This window comes from Tubulanus polymorphus, chromosome 5, assembly GCF_964204645.1.
Source record: "Tubulanus polymorphus chromosome 5, tnTubPoly1.2, whole genome shotgun sequence".
NCBI classification, from domain to species: Eukaryota; Metazoa; Nemertea; class Palaeonemertea; order Tubulaniformes; family Tubulanidae; genus Tubulanus; species Tubulanus polymorphus.
The window spans coordinates 5476679-5498047 of NC_134029.1; the positions used below are offsets into that span (position 1 = coordinate 5476679).

The window sequence follows — 21369 nt, forward strand, 5'->3', positions numbered from 1 at the left end:
AATCAACCGTAACGTGTTGCCACCTACAAACATTGAAACATGGCGGATGACAGCAGCGAAGCGCACGTTGACGGTGTCGATCCGAATAAAAACATCCAATTCGACCGCGAAGCAAGCGGCGATAACGGTGAAAAACCTTCTAGTTTAAAACAGAAACCGAAATCACGCTTTAAAGTTGCAAAAGTAGATTTTGTTAACGAACACGGAGGATTTAAATTGGGTCGGCGCCGACAGAACAGTACAGCAAGTAACAGCAGCGGTACTCAACAGCAGCAGGCTGGAACTGGTAGCGGGGATACAACTCCTCCTCCGCTATCACCATCTCACAGCGTACACCGTGATTCGATAAGTTCACCTACTTACACATATGATACCCGAAATGCCAAAACATTCGGTCACAATACGCACGAAGCGCTGCCCCACGCCGATCATTATCGCAACCTGCTATCGGCGACCGCCGCGTTGCAGATGAAATCGCGGCCAACTTTGGCTCAGCTTCACGAAGAAAAGGTAATATGATCGGTTGATTTTTTTTTCTTCTGTACAGGTTTTGCAAATTTTTTCAAGTATCTGAATAAATTTTTGATAAATTCTAGGCCCCTGATTGACAGGATGTCGGATGATGAATGATTTAATGAAAGTTCATGTTTTTGACATTTAGTAACATAGGCCTATACGGTCGTCATACAATTGCAAAATCATTAAAATCTAAGTACATCAGAGAAAAAGCACAGAAAAGAGAACCTCGCTGCCTAAAAATGTGTCTACTTGAAGATATGAATTGTTATATGGACCATGTTTCATGAATAGTTTAATCCTAATCACAAGATTTTAAAGTTTATAATTCATGAAACTCGGTCTAGCTGGAATTACCATTATGATGCTCCAATATGTAGTCTGTCACTGTCAAGGTCAGAGTATTTAAGACGAGGCCTAATGAGTGAATGAACAGATCATTGCCAGATACCTATTCAATGCGCTTTATCCCTGATTAATTGCTCAATTTAGGTTCTGGTTAAAAGTTGCAGTGCCCTGGTAAGTTGATCATTGATTGTAACTGTCTCGTTTTTGGGTTAATCATTATTACAATACCTAATGCACAGTTTTTACCTAATGTCGATTTCGTATTTCTTAGTTTTTAACGAATTTATTGCGTATGAAATGGGCATTTTTTTAAATAGTCCTACTGTTCAGTAGCGGCAATGTTTCATATTTCATGTGTCAAGGTCTTCTAACCTTGAAAACCGGTTTTGAAATCGTTTGTTCGATGCACATTTTTGTTCATTACCAGGACCTGACATTTTAATTTAGAACACTGTGGTACCTCGGATTTCTAGGCATTTTGTCGGAAGAACTACAAACATGCGACAGTTTTTGATTTTGAATTATACTACTGATTTAAAATCTTAAAGACTTCTTGGGATTTTGTTTGAAGAGCTAGACGTTTGCCAATTTTTTTCTTTCAATTTTGAATTGCATAACTTGTTTAGAAATGTTTCTTGGGATTTCGTCTGAATAGCTTTTGCCAATTTGTTTGATTTTGAATTGTGTGACTGATTTGAAAAAGTTTTCTTGTCTCAGCAAGGCGTCTACTTTCAAAACCAAATCCACGACATGTTAATTGAGGTTTGCTAAATATGATGCGTTTTTCGACTTTAAAAGCAGTATCTGTAACATAATTATTTTTTCCACTACAAAATGCTGTTGCACATGTTTTGTTTGGTAACCTATTCAGAAAAGTCATCCCGGTGCAGTTTTGTGATCATCTATTTTAAGTGTTGTTATTTTCGTATTCGATACTTATTGATTCCATGGCGAATGCATTCAATACGGCTCATCCTCAGTAATAGAGGTAATATTAGATAGCTTTCATACATACATATATTCATAATATGTTTGATGCTGTATTTTCCCCCATAAATCGATACAGAGTGCAATTTTATTCATGCGTTTTGAACGCTACACTTTTATTCATACGCATATGAAATTGTAAACGAAACTGTGGATTAAGCTCATAGTTTCCGGGCGTTAGTCACTGCGCGACTAGCTACCAATAATACATAGATTATTCATAGGCTAGTAGATTTTTCTGTTCAAGTCCACGCTTAACGCATTTTTGTGGTTTGTTTACAATAAATGTTTGTCCCTACGCCAGCAATTAATGATAATTTTATTTGCTGGTATCGGAAATGAATAGCCCGTATTTTAATGTTTAGCCATGACCTCATGAATGTTAGATATTATCTAGAACCATCGGCCGTGATAACGTGTGCTTAAAAACTCTATTTACCATGCAGTAAAAAGTTTTATGCCAGCGAAATTGCACTGATAAATCGTTTTCCTGAAATTTGGATTTGTTCCGAAGTCTGATGGTCAGCAATAATGATCTGTCATTGATAACGATTAGTCATAAAAGTTCTAGTTTAGAATTGATATTTTTCCTCATTAGTTAATTCAAAGTTTAATAGAATAAGTACTGGGGTAGTTAAATTCTTGGTATAGCAGCGCCCCGCTGAACTTAAAGTTTGACTGACTTTGAATATACCAGTTGACCCACGCCTGAGTCCAGCACCCTTGATGAGCTAAAACATGGCACCCAGTGTTAAACAATATACAGTAAACCTAGTTCAGCTAGGACATCCAACTCGCAAAATTGGTCCCAATTAAGCGGAAATCTGAGTTTACGGATAGAAATTTATGTCAGCAAGTCACAAAAATAGTTTAGTTTCTGTCTGAGCAGTCAAAAGGCATCTTCACCCGTCGGGATTTGAAGGTGAAGTTAGCCGATGTCTGAGTAAGGCAAGGTTTACTATGCAGAATTTCTGGACTCAGTTCCACGGTTGTTTAAAATCGAAATTCATTTGCGATATCACTAACTCTTGGCTAACACACACCTGTGGAATGGAGTCAACATTACCTCGATTCAGTCGCTACTTCGCGGTTTTAATATAGCTGGTTTCTGTTTGCTAGGATGGAATTCTATTAACGGAAGAAAATGGAACGGCAAGAAAAGAGTCGAATGCTAGTGAAAGTATAGCTGTAAAGAAAAAAGATAAATCGGCCCCTAAATTCGGATGGATCCAAGGAGTACTAGTAAGTATTTTTGGACAAACATATAGATGCTCCGGCAATGTAATACTCTTGATTTTGAGGTGTTAGTGTAGGTATAAATTCTCCATTTTGCTGGTTGTTTCACCTGATAAAATAGTTGCTTGACTCTACATAATACTGCGGTTTAGAGAGTAAGTAAATGTAAACGTTTTCATGAATATTTGATTCTTTCCCTTTGACTGCGAAATAACACTATAGAAATCAAATCATTGAACTCAAAACAGGGTGACTACTGCCCTGTAAAACCTGGAAAACAGGGAATCAGAAAAAAGTAGAAAAAAACCAGGGAAAACTCTCGAAATTTGACACATTGAGCAAAAAACCTTAGATAACAGGGAATTTGGATAATGCTGTTTACCTCGTGTTTCTAAATACATTACATTATTCATAAAAAATGAATAAATTGTAACATTTTAATCCAAGAAATTTCTGAGATTCACTCAGTGAATAACATTTTTTGTTATAACACCCTGGGCCCAGCATGGACCCCTGTGAACCGTTAAAGCTGTTTCTGAATCATCGATGTATGTGGACGTATACATATGCACGTTGTATTGTTTCGTGATTCTCTCCGGTTCTCTGGAGAACGACATGTGAAATTCTGTCGGCTGTTTGAATAATGTCAGGTCGGTTGATGGGGGCTTTTAAATTCTACGCATACCGATATCGATTATAATAATACCTACATACACACAGAGAAATATATAGCAGTAAGAGGTGCACGTAACACATATTCATCAAAATGAGCTTCCGTATTATAGAAAAAATACGTGACCTAGTCACTCGTTTAGGTATTGCATGTATCCTCTTGGTGGATAATTGTATGCTTTCAAACAAATATAGCAATTCCGCAACTGTTAAAATTTAATGAGTCAAAAGTCTCGTTGCTAATCTGGAAATGCACGTACGAACAACCTCCTCGGGGACTGTTGTCTGCTTTTGTTTTATTCGGCTGATTCTATTGGATTTACGACCGGTTTAGTGCTCTTAGATTGCTGTTTACAATGCTCTCAACATGTCTGATAACCGGCTTTATGAATTACTACCGTGCAATGAATCGTGATTTTTGGGACATTTCTCTGCGATTAGTATTAGCCTTGCTCGCTGAACCTGCAGTGCAGATAACAAACGCCGCCTTTTACTTTTCCACGTATAAGATATTTCACACTAGGTCCTATAACAAAAAGGTACAAAAAGCATCCCTGGCCTCATGATATCAGTCATTGTCGTCATAAGATAAGTGATTGATAAAAAACCCTGAAATACTATTACCAACTAGCAGGAAGGAATGCACTAGCTGGGTCCCTATGACTGCTTGATTCCTTATTGTCTCCTTCACAACGGAAAATGCTTTTAAAGGTGTTTTAAAGCGATTAAGGATCAAATCAAATAAAAGAAATACCGGTATCTTAAAAACTCTTAAATCTCAATCCTTTTAAATCGTAGGATGAAAACTAAATTGTTGTTTAACGTTGCTGTATTTACAGATAAGATGTCTGCTGAATATTTGGGGAGTGATGTTGTTTATACGTCTGTCGTGGGTCGTAGGTCAAGCTGGAATCGGTTTGACCACTCTCATTATACTCATATCAGCCGTAGTAACAACTATAACGTCGTTGTCAATGTCAGCGATTTGTACGAACGGAGAAGTGAAAGGAGGTAAGCTCATGAAATCTATGGTATCTATCTAAAACAACTGTACTCGGAGAATGAATAGTATCATCGATTTGATATCGGGAGAAATGGTCTATCAGTCGGAATATCTCTATATTGGGAAGAGCGTTCGATACGTTTTAATGGAAGTCCAAAGGTCGAAGGCTAAGAAAAACATTGCTTCATAAAATGTGGGCTCTGTTCGTTATAGATTTCCGATAATGTTTTTGTATATACGTTCACTAGGGGGCTTTGATTATTGGAAAAAAAACGATGTCGTAATTCACATCACCTTCACCGATCCTCTGCGACGGTTTTTCCAATGACAGCTGTATTTGAGCTTTTTATTACCGTCGTCATGTCTTCGTATATGTCTGAACCTGACAGTAATACGAGCATTTTCTATCACGCGACATCGCGTAAGCATCTTATCGGTTATTTTATACCCGTCTTCACTGCGATCCCCGCTGGATGTATCGGTCTGACGCCGACAGGAAGTCGGCGGCTATAAATTTCTTTTCGTATTTACGATCGGTTTATTGAATAATCCGTCAGTAGTAATAACGACGGCAATTCAGTCGCGTGCAAGAAATATACGGCGAAAGTTCGGCTCGTTTTGAAGTCACCGGCCATTAATATCTCGCGAACCTGGAGGCTCGGCGCTGGTTGACAGCGTACGGATGGCAAATTGATATCAATCTGATGGTAATTGCTCAGTTTGGACGTATTACGACGACTTAGCTTTGATTGATAGTCTCAAATAGATTGATTGTACGCTATAAGTCATCTGGCTGTGATAACGCGTACCTGGTCGAGAGACTCTATACAAGAGTCTTGTCTGAAGAACTGCTCATAGATTTTGGTAACACTCAAGACAGTGAAGTATTCACATTGCTCCAGAAAACTAAATGTCCAGTTCCCGAGGTTCCCCGCTGAGCATTTTTTTATCGAAATCAATTTTAGGCCTTTCCGCAATGATATCTTAATGAAAAATTATTGAAATGCTTGAGGTTAGTATGTTTGACTCGGGTGCCTCAGATTGCAAACAATGTTTTCGCACTAAACATTATTTTCATCTTAAGGTAACTAAACAACAGCGTATAATGACATGGTAAATGTCAATCTAATTAAATGAAATGAACTGGCATCTGGGAGACATTTCTTGAATCTTGCTTAATTAGCGGGTAGTATTAAAAAGCATACATTGATTACCAGTAGGATTCTAGAACTCATTAAATGTTTTTGCCGAGTATCTATAATGAAAACCCCGGAGGGATAATACTGAATAGGTGCAGGAAAATGTGTTCCGTCGTTGGTTATAAATCGTCGGTTAGTCGGGTAGAGAGATGCTGCACTATCGTGATTAAAGCACGCCAACCGGGAATCGATGCGGCTTTTAATGAATAAGATTTCTTTTTTTCACCTGAACGTAGGATGTAGAAGAGAACGCTGAAGTCGTAGGCGAGTGGTATTATCGGTGTACTCGCCGTATTTTGACTGATTGATTTGGTTTGTTTGTTTCAGCTGGTGTTCTCAGTCGCTTATCAACTATGCATTCGGGATTTATTTGTCGAATTGATCTTTCTATTAAAGCTGACCACGAGAAGTTCGCAGAGTATTGTGTCAACAATTCATACCTGTTGATGAACTTTTCCATAATTGATGACGTCTATAGAATTCCTTGAATGATTCCTTAAAAACTCCTTCAAAATGCTTTTAAAGGTGCTTTAAACTCCTTTAATTTGAACATTGTGCACATGACTCCTTCAGTCGTGAGAACGGGTAATTAGAAATTTTCTTCTAGTTCAAAGTAGTCTCTAAACCGATACAGTTGAGACCTAATTAGTTACCTAATTAGAAACCAAGTTGACGTAGGTTAAGGATAAAAATTTGCTCACAAAACCACCGAATTAATGGTTTACCAACATAAACAGTACCAACATAGAAAGAGTCTACTGTAATTGGGTTATGAAAGTGTTGTAGAAATTAAAAATTTTCTCCTTGAAAAAAACTCTTTAAAAACGACTGATCTGTAGGGAACTGGTTAGATATTCAGCTATGGTGAAAGCTGATCAGCGCACCCGTCGATGGCTACTACTACCGTGGGGACAGTTTTTCGAGTTGACATTTACTAATAAAATTATCAGTTACTCTGTCTCCGGTTGTGTTAAGTACTACTTACGAAGCGCCCGGCTCACGCACGTGTGTATATTTATAGATCATCGCGAGTGCCATCGTCATCATCGTCGTCATATTGATTTGTCTGATATTCGTTCCGCGCAGCCCGACGACTGATGACGGTGATGCGAAAATAATCCGTAATTCTGCCGTCTGTCTTGATCGGTTTGCAGGAACGGGTAATTGGCTAAGTGATGCCCGCGCGACACTCGAGGGAGACAGAAGTTTATGCGGGGTATAATTTACCGAGGATTCACGTTGTCTATGTATGAAAGGTCGTAGAGACGGTTTGCCTCGAGATATGTACACGTGCAGTACAGGTTTAGATATGTCTGTCACTTGAACTCTGATGAACGTCATTCGAGTTATTTCGGGGCCTCCGTCGTTTTAATATAAGATGAAAAATGAATGATATCGAAAATAGTATATTTCTAATCAACTAATGCTCGCAAACGCAGAACTTGTTACGTGAAACGTCCTGAAGGAGGGTTTCATCTTCCAGTAGCGAATTGAAAATGAAGAAATTTGTCACAGTGGGGATCGCGCCGAGCCGATGGCGGGAATCTCGTTTCTCACGTTTCCTCGGCGTGTTTAATGATGTTTCGTCGTGTAACCGAGTTTTAATTTCGATGTAATAACTTCTCGCCGTGGACGTGTTCAAACTGAATTTAACCCGACCGCCTCGGGTTTATCGTGAAAACGAACGCGAACGATTGCGATAGAAGAACGTGATAAGAATTTAGATTTTAGGAATGGTTATTTTGTTCAGCTTGCCTCTATTGAATTTCTCAATAGATGATGGGTGTGAAAAATGAGAAGGAAATTTCATAAAAACGTTTAAATTCGAGTTTGAGAAAAATGTTTTGTGAAAGTATTTTACCCCCTTTTTATGGCGTACCCGGTATGTGGAAGTCAGAATTTATGCACAAGCTGTGATAGAAGTTTTGTTTTAATCTGTCCAGATTGTCATCAAAACTGCTTATGTTATTGTACCATGACATGAAAGATTGTGAAAAGTCTGAAAAAAATGTGAAAAATCCTCGTTATTTTGATGTAAAAACATGTGAAAAAAGCCAAGCGTTAGGACATGATAAATGTGAAAATTCAAGAATTCATTAATCTGACCCCTGAAATTTATGCTTCATTTTCCTTCCAGGTGGAGCGTATTACATGATCTCAAGAAGTTTAGGCCCTGAATTCGGAGGCGCGATAGGCCTTATATTTTCATTAGCCAATGCAGTAGCAGTCGCAATGTACGTAGTGGGATTTGCTGAGACTGTCAGAGATCTCATGGTTGTAAGTATGCAATGAATGCTTGTTGCCACCTTGATTTACAGCTGAAGACATCCTTTCTCGACATTATCAGTGCCACTGCAATTATCACTGATTCTTTCTCCAATACATGTGCTATTGTGTGATGAGTTAGGCTTGTATTCAGATAACTTAGACCCCTTCAACTATTCTTAGCAGACCAGACTACCATTACTATTTGAGAGTAGTTACTTCTCTCTTTCAAGAGGTCAATTATTACCAAAATCATCAAAATGCATTCAAAATCAGAATGATTTGTAGTTAATTTTCGATTAAACTACTATTTTAAATGTTTGAAAATGAGCAAACTTTTTGATGTTGGCCGATATACTACGTTGGTGATTTTCTTTTCCTTAAGAAATTTGGCTAATCGTCGGGGAATTTGGAAAGAAGCTAAGAATCTAGGAAAAATTTGCTGAGATAGCTAGATTGCGCATATAAACGAAGTTTCCGTATATGTCTTGCATATATTTCACTGTGTTAATTGATTGGTTTCTTAGCAGATCAAGTCAGGGAAAATGTCAGGGAATAATCAGGGAAAAGCGAGTCAAATAAAAGTGGCCACCCTGTAACGTGGTAACGATAAGAACTGATGAAGATGGAAACCTTCGTAATAAAACCTGTTGTCCAACGATCTGTGACCTTTGTTGCTTTATGAATGAACATACATTTATCAAGCACGTATTTTTTTGTGGTTTTTTCGATGCTCCCTGTAAATAAGATTTATCTGCATCTTTCCGTACGTAATCATTCCAATTTCCTCGTCTGACCGAATTGTGTTTATCTAATGGCGTAACCATAGAAATAACGCCGTGGCCAAATTTTTCCCATCTTACTCCACACTTCCCGTAACCACCCGTACTCTTCGCGTAACACGGACTATGAACCTATACCTTTTACTAGCTTTACAATGAAATGGTTGACTATTTACAAACAGGGAAAATAGAGGATAAATTTTTCTTTGAACAAATGATAATAGTTCATGGTATTTTAGTTTGTTCTAATTTTCTTAATGATTTTCAAACCTGCCACCTGAATGCCACCATTTTGCTGACATTGTGTTTTATTTTCAGGCTCATAACGCCGTGATGGTCGACCCTACGAATGATGTCCGGATTATAGGCATATTAACCATGATACTTATTGTTCTTATAGCCGTTGTAGGCATGGAGTGGGAAGCCAGGGTAAGTTTCGCTAAGCTCATCGGATCTCATCGGATTCTAGTAATCTCATCACTTGAATCATCTCTTATTTTTTCAAATCAACTTACTCAATGTAAGTCGTCATTGGGATAAGTCATTAACAACATAATGAACATCCCAACTAGTACAATGACTTAAGCCTAGCTCAGGTTGACTTATGACCCGAATAGATCGTCAGTGGTAGTACACATGTGACCACTGATTTTCGATTCATTTGTCTCACGAAGTGCACTCAGGGCCAACTTCGGTTTTCGTCGCTAGTCGACTAGTGGTCGGAACTAATAGCCGAACACACTTTAGTTCGGTCGTAACGTATTTCACAGTGTCGGCCATCTTGAACCTAGGTCCGAACTGTAGCGACCGTGCTTAATTGCGTGGTCGACCATTTCTGGACTATAGTTCCGACTAACGGACATTTGGTTTCATTTAGTTCGACTTTAGTCGACTAACTCCGATAACCGAAGAAGGCCCAGGGCGACTATGATACTGTATACATTTGATGCAATACTCGTCGCTGATTGGCTATGGCGTTAAGATGAGTCGTGGTCAGTTAAGATGAGGAAATAGAGCTCGTTCTATCCCTATGATCGGTCATGGTCATAAGTGAACTCATGTCGAAAAGGTTCACGGTTAAAGAATCGCTGACTCGACTGCTTACGATCCGACAATCTGATTGTACAATGTATTATAGTTGACTTGAGTTAGGCTTTAATCATATTAGGTTACCAGGGTTTAGCTCGATAACAAACTTGTACAATTTTATTACTTTATTTTGATCGTGGTCTTCACGGTACAATGATTGTTGATTATTGCGATTCATGTGTTGGTAACACAACTCTCTCCCCTCTCCTCTCTCATCTCTCATCTCTCTCCTCGCATAATGATGATAACTGAGAACGACCGAGGTTTTGATTAATTCACGGTTGTTATATCTACAGGTATAATATTTGATCTATTAATCCGGTAACAACCGACAATCAATCTGTGATAGCGATATTAGATTCCCTCGTGTGTTATTATCCGTGCGTTGACTGATTGCGTTCATTAATTTCAGTTACTCAACCTCGCAGCGGTGAGGCTTCGCTGGAAATTACTCCCATATTTCCCTTATTAAAAAGCCTTGTATTTCCTGTTGATTTTCCGCGCAGTCCATTAGTTGTCTTTGATTGATGCCACTACGATTTAAACTTAGAGAAAAACTTTTTCGAAATTTGAAATTTTCAGCTTGATGCTAAATTATTGTATTTTAATGATTTTTTTTTTCATGTTTTATTTTTTAGGCTCAGATTGGTTTACTAGTTATTCTAATTATCGCTATCATTAATTTCATCGTTGGTGCTTTTATCCCTCCAACGACCGAAAAAGCGGCTAAAGGTTTCACTGGACCTCAAGGTAAGACAATGTCGGGGGTCTTGATCCACAAGAAAAGGGCATTGAATATCAGTTTTCGCTCGTTGGAATGGTTATACCCTACGTGACTCCCGGGCCAGCTATTAATAAATCATCGTTTTGTAAACGTCTTAAGGTTATGTTTTGTTTTCCTGTGTAAATCTGCCCGAGGTCACCGTCGTCTTAGAAAGAGGCTTAAGACTTTCACTAAACCCTGCTTACTGTTGATTTGTTAATCCCAAGATTACCGTTACAGCCAACGTTGCTTTCGTGATATTATCTATCCATCATTTTCAGACTTTTATAATTGAATAGTTTATGCAAAAATCTATTGCGGCACATCTTGAAAGCTGGAGAACGCTGCGCTGTTTTTTGAAAAAACAGGGTTGCCACTAGTCTGGAAATTGGGAAAAAGTGGAAAGCAAGTAAAAAATAGAAGTAGCCACCCTGAAAAAGTTTTTGGCTGAATTTTTTTGCTAGATTATATTTCGTTCTATATTGTATCGAAAGTTTAATCATTCTCGAAAATCATCGCGCGATATATCAGTCAACCCCTTCCACAAGCCCGTAATGAAACTCCGACTACGGCTTGAAATATAATACTGTTCTATGTATTCATGTTTATCATTAATATTGATCACTGGTATTAACAGCTAATAACGCTGTCTGGAAGCTCGGTGATAACTGTGATAACTGCTGAAACGGGGTGTCATTCGGTCATAATAAACTACACGTCCAAACTATAAATAATTCAGTGGCGAACGCGAATGTAGAATTCTCTGAGGTTGTATATGGTGTTACCACTGACTAAGTAATATTCGCCCACTCTTTATTATAAAATAAGCTGTTGCAGTCTGTAGCGATTCACGAGTGAGCGGGGTTAACGACACTCATAATCGTACAGTGTTCAGTTTATCTATGTATTGTTGCACATCTTATTGCTATCCATGAATTGCGTAGGTGAACTATGATATGAGTTAACTTCATAAAAAAATCCCCCCTCACTCAATCTTCTACAACCCAGTTTTCGCATACTAGCAATAACAATGTTTAGAATGCATATGAAATGATTTAATGTTAGTTATCAAAATGGCGAATAAGGTTTACACCGGTACTTCTTGATTCCTTGAAAAATGTTTTCTTGAAATGTCTGCAACAATGGCAGCTAGACTAGTCATAATAGTACGCATACATCGCATTTCAAAAGAGACCAAATATGTACTGGTGATACAAATTACACATCATGTCATGACAAATGTTCAGAGATATCTCTCTACATCCACTAGTCCTGCTGATTATTATGCATTTCCTTGTAATATGTCTGAATATTTGATATATCGATAATGAGTTCGGAATTTTTCATTGAGAAAGTCCTCATAATCTGTAATGATGTAATCTTGTGGACGCATCCATGTACAGGTATCTGAAAATTAACATTCTTCTCATATATTTCAGGTTATGTATTCATGGATAATATGGGTCCGGATTTCCGAGATGGTGAATCGTTCTTCTCTGTATTTTCAATATTTTTCCCGGCGGCGACTGGAATTTTGGCCGGCGCGAACATATCCGGCGATTTGAACGTGAGTTTGCGATTTGTATCGCTCCGTCCATTGTGTAACAAACACGCGTTCACAAGATTGATAGATTAGTTCAGTAGATTTATAGATTAGTTCGCTTGATTGATAGATTGATGAAACCTGCAAATTACAAATAGCTTACACAAGATTGTGAACGGTAGATTAACGCGGCGAGCTGAATTAGATATGACTGGTGTGTGATGTGATGCAGTAAGAGGCTTCCCATTCTAATCTTGTTGTATCTTGTTGTAATCAGATTGTTACCTCATTTACAACTGGGAGTTTCACTAATTTGATAAATTTTCTTCCAGTTGCTCTTGAAGGTTACATTGCTGCCACTCCTTCGTGAAACTAAGATTAAAAGAAACATTCAAAGATTTATACCAGATCGGATCGATGAATTTAAAGTGAATTCATGGATGAGATCTATTATTTTTAATGCTATTGAAATGCTGTCGTTGTGAAGTAACAGTTACTTCTTTAGCGTTCAATTTCCTGTGTATACCAAAAACTATAAAATGAAAATCTTACTGTAGGGTTACTGTTTTTTATAGGATGCTCAAAAAGCAATACCGAAAGGAACGTTACTAGCCATTTTGCTCAGTACAATAGTGTATTTGTTTATGGCCTGGTTGTGTGGCTCAATTGTCGTCCGAGACGCGATCGGACCTGTTGCCGTGGCTGCGGCGAATGCAACAATCAGTTTAAACTCGACGGATGCAACTCCTCCAGTCGTCAGTTCCAATCAAACTCAGTGTCTTCCCGGGCAATGTCAATATGGACTTATGAATAATATGCAGGTATGTATTGAGAGCACTTAAGTGGTTAAAACCATCGGTTTCTCGTGTACTGATTGTTATTTCTGTTTAAGCTCTCATCAGCACGCCGTTTTGGCATTGTTTGTTTGGCTGTTTCCAGATGGCAGCACTTCTCAGACGTTCTAATAAATATTTTCAGGTGATGGAAATGGTTTCAGGATTTGGACCATTGATTACAGCTGGGATATTTTCAGCGACCCTTTCCTCCGCTCTGGCTAGTCTAATTGGTGCTCCGAAAGTCTTTCAGGTATTAAAACATACAAAGATAATCTATCTTCCTGACAATAATGTGTATCCCTTGTTGTGATCCCACAGTCAAGAATTCAAGTTCATTACATCTTTGTGGTGTCTGTGTTATTTTCAGGCTGTCTGTAAAGACCGTATATTTCCAAAAATACATGTGTTTGCGAAAGGCTATGGAAAAAGTGGAGAACCATTCCGTGCTTACATGCTTACATTCGGAATCGCCTTAGGTTTCATCGCTATTGGTAAGTTTTGGAATAGACTGTTTTGAGAAATGACTCGACCTCAGCACCAAGTCACTGTGTATAATCATAACTATTCATTGCAGGGGAACTGAATGCAATCGCTCCAATTATTTCGAACTTTTTCCTGATGGCGTACGCGCTGATCAACTATTCGTGTTTCGATGCTTCGTTGGCAAAATCACCAGGTGAATATTATATACTGTGGAGATATTGCATGCACTGTACACTCCTGCTTGCCGAGAGGCAGGCAACTCCAAAACGAAAAAAATTCATAAGCATCAAATATCCCATGAATTTATGCTTCCCTCCTGAGCGGGGAAGGTTAAGAAATGTTATGAAGTCATTTTGGAACATAAACTCAAATATACTAAACTAATAATGAATGGTTGGAGATTTTTACTACAGCAAAAATAGTGTCATTGCATCAACCTCGATTATTTTTAGGTTGGCGGCCGGCCTTCAAGTATTACTCGATGTGGATAAGTTTATTGGGAGCGGGATTATGTTTAGGAGTTATGTTTGTCATAAACTGGTGGTGCGCTCTTATAACATTTGTTATAGTAGCAGGATTTTATGTATATATACATTACACTAAACCAGGTATTTATGTTAATAATGATTGCTTGCTATCAAACCGGGGCCCTGTTACTGGGGAAACGACATTATTCGTAAAAATGAATAAATCTATGTTTCAGATGTAAATTGGGGATCATCTACTCAAGCTCACATGTACAGAAATGCTTTACAAACCAGTTTGAAACTGATGTCCGTTTTAGACCACGTAAAAAATTTCCGGTTTGTTTTCTTTAAATTACTTTAAGCCTTGTAAAATGAAGAATTGTAATATCCTTGTTTATCAAAAGTCAGAATTCAAAAATCAAGAATTAGTAACCGAAATTGAAAACTATTATCAGTCAATGGGTTAATCAATTATTTTCTTCTCTTTTTAGACCACAAATTTTAGTGCTGTCTGGTTACCCAGGCAGTAGACCAGCGCTGGTAGACTTCGCAAACAATATCACTAAAAATTTGAGTCTGTTAGTTGTCGGTGATATCATATCTCAGGTATGACTTCAATTGCTTAAAAAGTACACTTTTTGAAAATAAGTATAGCCATATTTTATCGCCTACATTTAAAGTGCTTTTGATATTTCGTTTTGAATCTGTGTATATAGTTTTGGGTTTGAATTCATTGTTAGTATAAGTTTTCAAAATTTTAGTTCATAGTCGTGTGTTCTACACCTAGATTATTATACATAGTAAGTGTATTGTATCTAGTTCTGGTGTGACTTCACAAGTATGACTCCCCAAACGAATATCCCTTGGCACGCTGAATTAGGAATAGAAGTAACAGCTTCGTTTTTAGTTTGAAAATATGCTGATTTGATTAACAAAAGGCAGTTCGGACACTTAAAAAAACATACGAGCGTCTACTAATGTGACTTTCAGCTATTAGCTAATCTGTTTAGCTTTGACTCCAGTAGTTGTAGGGCTGTAAATGAGCTGATTTGATGTATGTTAATTGTTTAAAATGTTCTTGTTTATTTTTGCATTGTTTATGTAGAAAACTTGGCTAGATGTAGCTTTATGGCATGTAAGTTAAAACAAACACAAAGATGACTTTGTGCGTAACTGTGCAGTGTAGTCAGACGTTCATTGTAACAAGAATCATTTATAAAAGACCTCTAACACCTGGGAAGGGAAACCAACTTAGCACCTGATATTTTTTTTCACAAATATAAAGAATAGCCAATTCTGATTTTCACATGATTACTGAATGTTTGGAATTCTATGTGTGACTTTTTGCTTTAAAACTAAGGTTGATTCATTTATATTTAGTGCTAGAACTATTCAATTAACTTGTTGGAAGTGCTTGGTTATTTGAAATACTTAGACCTTAAATCAAATTGTCACACTAAATTCATCATTTAGTCTGTTTTCTACAGTGGTAAATTCGAGAATAGATTCAGTATGACTAATTCAGCACAGACACATATCTTAACACGACCCTGCGTCATATTGATTGGTTTTCAAATAGTAAACCAGCTGTAGAAAAGGCTGTGCAATTTTCAGTATTCTAACCCATTGGTAAGAGTTAACACCAATAACAATAATTTTCAGAGACCATTCTTATTTTATTGGTTTGATGTAAGTTTTATTTCATTGAGATACCAAGGCTGGCAACATTTGAGAGAAATTTGGGATTCGTGTGTGTGCGTACTGCCGTGATATGGTTATTGACATTCTGCAGGTCTCCTTTAACTGTTCAGAAAATCTTTTTTTGGCAACAAGCATTTTTACCCTTTAATGCATGTATGTTCCTTGAAAGGCCATCGATGAAGTATGCCAATTTTTACCCATACACATATGAAGGTCCTATCTTTGAAATGAATAAATGTGTATACTTTATGAATGCCTCTTAAGATTCAGATCCTATGTCATAGGATCGTCCTACCTCGGGTCAGGCATCCTGATTACCCATTCCTTAATGTCTCTTGTACATCATGAATTTAGCACTTAGCGGTGGTTTCAAGGTATGACTTTCTGCATGTTTGCATCAAGGATTGTGAACTTTGGCATGCAACCTATTTAGAACCATGAAGAAGAGATGTCTAACTTAATTCTAGTACGTGTAGAGATAAAATATCAGAAATAAGCTAAAATCTTATGTATCGCGTCGGTAAGCCATCCACAACCCAACTTAGCAACCGGCCTATTTATTAATTCGCGCATGTCTTCAATGGATTTACCATTGCGTAACGTTTTCATCTTTCCTTCTCTATAGGAGAAACACGAGAATCAGGTATCATCTAAAGAGCTACATGAAATCATACAGCAGGCTTATCGCTGGTTACACAGTCGTAAAATCAAAGGGTTTTATAACGCGATCACGTCTAATAACTTCGAAATTGGAGCTCGATCGCTTTTACAGGTAATTACGACGATTCATTTTCACGACATGTACTTTTATTGATGAAGTAAAAAGTATGTTATTCGTAGAAAAGGTTTTCACTTGAACGTAATGTTTTTTGCTGTAGACAACTGGTATGGGTAAACTGCGACCGAATACATTATTGATGGGATTCAAGAGTAATTGGTTGAAAGTGAAACCACAAGAAGTACTTGAATACTTCACTGTCGTTCAGTAAGTAGTATCTTATTTTCACAGTAAACACTGTTCCAAAATTAGAGAGTTCGGCATTTTAGATACAGTGGACCGCTTATCTTACTGTTACTGTGAAAACTACGATCAGTGAATTTTATAATAGAGACTCAATATCTCTTTCAATTCTTATTCTGGTTAACTCTTTCTTATGGTTCTTGAGGTTTTGACTGTAGTTCTTTTAAGCTATTTCTGACTTAAACCCTCGAATATTCCATATTTCAGTGAGGCATTTGATATGAACTATGGTGTCGGTATACTAAGGGTTTGCGAAGGATTCGATTGCTCTGATCATCATATTGAGATCGAAGTTGACGACTCGGGAGAAGGTAAAATCTTTTAATCTTTTCATCGAAAATATTCCCAATAGTTCAGCGAGGTGCTTTGGTATATGAGTAATGTTTGAAATTCTACTTTGCAGAGAGCAGCGCTGAAGAGCAAGAAGCGAATGCAACCGAGAGCTCGAAGGAACATTCGCTAACGAAATCTACGAAAACTGAGGAATCTATTCCGTTATCTCCGCTAAAATCTACCGAATCGGTCGAAAATAGCGAAGATGAAATCGACAGCAAGGATAACCGTGAAGAAGAACTGGCGATGTCGGATGTCGGTACAATCGAGAGCGAGGCCAGCACGAAGAAATCTGTACGTCGCAAGTCGATAAAAATTGCTCAGATAAATCAGGACGTGCTGCGTACGGTGAATATGTTCCATCGCAAACAGAAAAAAGGCACTATCGATGTTTGGTGGTTGTTCGATGATGGAGGTAAGTTTTATTGAGCTAATTCCACAATATTTATATTGTAAAGATTCATCTCATTTCATGCTCCCTATTTTGATCTGTCTACAGGTTTAACATTGTTGTTGCCGTATATACTGTCGACTAAGTCGCACTGGAGGTCTTGTAAATTACGAGTTTTTACAGCCGGCAAAAAGATGGGTGAATTAGATCATGATCAAAGAAAGTAAGTTCATTCCTTTTCTTGGTGATGATCTTTTCTCGTCGTACAGTTGAATCTGCCTTGCTTTGGGTACTTAAGTGTCATTAATTGAGCGTATTCAATACACATTTCTCTGTTTGTTTTCAGTATGGCAGCTTTGTTGAGTAAATTTCGTATAGAATATTCAAGTATGACTGTGATACCGGATATTGGAAGAAAACCGAAATCAGAAAGGTATGTGTTTAATTCTATGGGAGATACTACTATACTTGTCAAAGTAAAAAAAGGAACTTATGAAAAATCCCATTAATTTGTTTTTTTTTTTTTTAGTAAGGAAGAATTTGACTTGATGTTAAGCGATTGGCTAGCTAAGGATAACAAGGATCCCGAATCGTGGCAGATTACGCAATCAGAACTAGTTATGCATAAAGAGAAAGTAAGCATTCAGAGAAAAGATACCGCAATTCTAAATTGAAAGATGAATTAATTTGTTTTGACGGTTATAAGAGCCATTTTCATTAATTTATTGTGCTTTGCTTTTATGCGACTATTGGAAGAATATATTTAATTAGCTGTGCCGGTAATTTTCAGACCAATCGTCATATACGTCTACGAGAATTGTTAAAAGAACATTCATCAGAAGCATCTCTTATCGTAATGTAAGTGATAATTTGAGCAGTAGAATAGCCTTGAGTGTGATTCCATGCTGAATTCCAAAGAATTTAGTTTGTTTTTGAAAGCCTTTTGATTAATTGTTTCATGAAATATTCACGTATTCAGTTATTTCATCTGTTTTTCAGGACTTTGCCGATTCCTCGGAAAGGTACCACGCCGGCTGGTCTGTACATGGCTTGGTTAGATATACTTACTAAAGATATGCCACCCATACTGCTGCTGAGAGGAAACCAAACTAGTGTACTTACGTATTATTCCTAGAAATGTAATGAATATTGTCATCCAGTTTTTGAAACATGATGCCACATTGGAAAGCTGTTTTAGATTATTTGAATATGTTCAGAGTTCCAGAATGTTGGCTGTTGTCAAGAGGTTTTTATAAAGCATCACGCGTGAAATTGAAGCGTTTTGAAGCTATGGTATTTGAATTCGTTAATAATCTAGAACCATTTATGATGAGGGCATTTCATAATGTTGAGTAAGGAAACTTGATATTTTAGATTCCAATACTTTTTCCTAGTCAAAAATGTTTATGTCCGATATGGTATAATTCAGCATTAGAATTAGAAGTCAGGGTTTGATAAGTGTAAATCTCTTTGGCTGTGGTTCATCAGTCGTACTGTAATTGTAAAAATGCATTTGAAAATGCTCTTGAATTTTATATAATGCCAGTAATTATTAGGGGTAAAATATCTGTAATAATCATGATTAGTAATTGTGCACTGTTCGTCATTTTTAAGACTGTGATATGAAAAAATGTGATCTTATTCATATGAAATGAATTGTCGTCGAGTTTGGAGTAACGTTTCCGAATAATTTGTTGTAATTAGATTAGTGTGAAAAGATTTCTGCTAATGAAATGCTGAAACATATAGTCGTCAGTTTCAAAGAGGAGGTATTGAACTAAAGACTGTCTTAATGAATAATCATGTAGGTAACAAATTCAAATTTTGACCTGAAGCAGTCCTGTAGCGAAGAGGTTCAAATAAATCCGCAATAAATTTAGCTCCGATTTTTGATAAAAAAAATCATTAAGCAAAAATGAGAATTACACTTACAACTATTACAACATACATGTACCGGTATGTTACAAAGATACATGCTTATTGAATTTGTTCATTTCTTTCGAACTACCTTGCAATTGTATCAATGGAAATTGCTCATATCTGAGCATAAAAGATGTTTTCTAGGCAAGGGCCCACAGTTCCAACCAAATTAAAACAAACCCACCCACAAATTCCTCGTGCTGCAGGCCTGAACTGTAGTCAATTATGATTATTTGCTGAGTGGTGATCTTCACATTTGCAGTGACTTGAAATGATTCCCTGAAGGGCTTCGTGTAATCAGACCCTGGGTGGTAAAAGTACGACCGAGCCTATGAAACTTTTTGATATTAGGATTGAAACGAAATTGTGATATTAGATGAATAATTAGGACAAAATCTGCAAAAAAGTAGGTCGTAAGAATCATAAGACGTTTAATATATATCCATCCACAATGTTTGTAAAATACTGACAAGAATCTCATGTCGATTTATATGTCGTGAAATGATTTTTTTCACGGAAAGATCGAGTCTTTCAACCGTGTACGCGGGGAGAGAAATATATAAACTCAATGTGTCGTAGAATACCAGAATTTTCTATCATTGTATCATCATTCAAAATATTGCATTAGCTGATAAATTATCTGATATGGCTTAAGAGATAATTGCTGGGACCTACTACGCTTTTGAAATTGTAAACATATATATATATATATATGAAATTATGTACTAATAATGATTGGTGCTTGTATACCCCTTTAAGTTTCATCATATTCCTGAATTTCGTTAATGTTTATCGGTTCAATTGCGAGTTTCGTGTTTTAAGTTCAGCAGACAAACGCTCATTGTATTCAAGATACAGTTACATGTACTTAATCATCAGTGATTTTACCTTGAGAGGAACGCGTATCGTTATGGTGAAGTTAACGATGATCACTTCTCTGTAAGATGGCGCCGCAATTTAACTTTGTTTCTGCTGTTTTGTCTTTGGCGTGACAGTGTGAATTCACTCAGGGAGTTAGGAACCTCCCCGCTTCGCTAAATCCTCCCTGCTGTTGTCGTTTGTGAACCAGCAGAATAGCTATTTGGGTTGAAATCCTCGGAACCTAATGGTTTATGGGACATTGTCCTACAAAATGTTATCAATTTCCTTGTGGATATAATAGAAATCGTTTGATTAAAATTAAAATAGTTCTGGTTGTAACTGGTTCCACTGTTTGAAATCAATGGGGTCATATTGTTGCATATGTAATCCGTTTTTGTCATACACGTCAATTTTACGTATTAATTGTTTATTTTAATTGAGAATATCCAATTTAGTCAAGCTTTTTTTTCTTAGAATAGGTGATGGGTGCTTTTTTGATCGAAAATTTCTGCGGAATAATTATTCTAAAAGTGCCCTAGTGCGTATAAAACTTTAAGCTTTAAAGCCTTTTTACGGAATATTCAGATCCGTTAAAGTTAAACATATACTTTATTCTGCTTGAATTTATTGTTTTGTTCATAAGACGCTCAAATCTTATCGGGTCCACAGTTGAGTACCTGAATACTGAATTAGATATGTTGTATTTTATACTAATTAAAAGTGATGCATTTTAGTAATAAAAACATCGTGAAAACTTATCTACTCTATGGTTTTTTTGGTCGTGTTTTGTTTTTCGCGTTGCTGGAGAGATGATTCAAATCGTTCGGGTTCAATCTGTATCAATCAACTTGGAATAACGCAGAGTTCCTGTTTGAAGTCAACACAACTATCTGTCAACCAATTGTACATCGATATACTCTCGCCATTTCCTCTCGACATTTTACATTAGCGAC

General features: G+C 37.1%; 1 protein-coding gene across 1 annotated transcript; it reads left to right on the forward strand.

The window, feature by feature from the left end:
* Positions 1 to 327: 327 nt before the first annotated feature.
* On the forward strand, positions 328 to 21154 carry LOC141904945 (solute carrier family 12 member 2-like). The gene is made up of 25 exons (XM_074793581.1): positions 328 to 510; positions 1009 to 1035; positions 2971 to 3093; positions 4599 to 4770; positions 8099 to 8238; positions 9327 to 9437; positions 10736 to 10847; positions 12300 to 12427; positions 12979 to 13224; positions 13382 to 13489; positions 13607 to 13730; positions 13814 to 13915; positions 14175 to 14330; positions 14426 to 14525; positions 14681 to 14795; positions 15295 to 15324; positions 16516 to 16662; positions 16769 to 16875; positions 17119 to 17222; positions 17315 to 17659; positions 17744 to 17858; positions 17982 to 18068; positions 18165 to 18270; positions 18426 to 18493; positions 18635 to 21154. Exons 1-25 carry the CDS (start codon positions 469 to 471, stop codon positions 18768 to 18770), a joined length of 3051 nt encoding a protein of 1016 aa, XP_074649682.1. The 5' UTR covers positions 328 to 468; the 3' UTR covers positions 18771 to 21154.
* Positions 21155 to 21369: the final 215 nt, after the last annotated feature.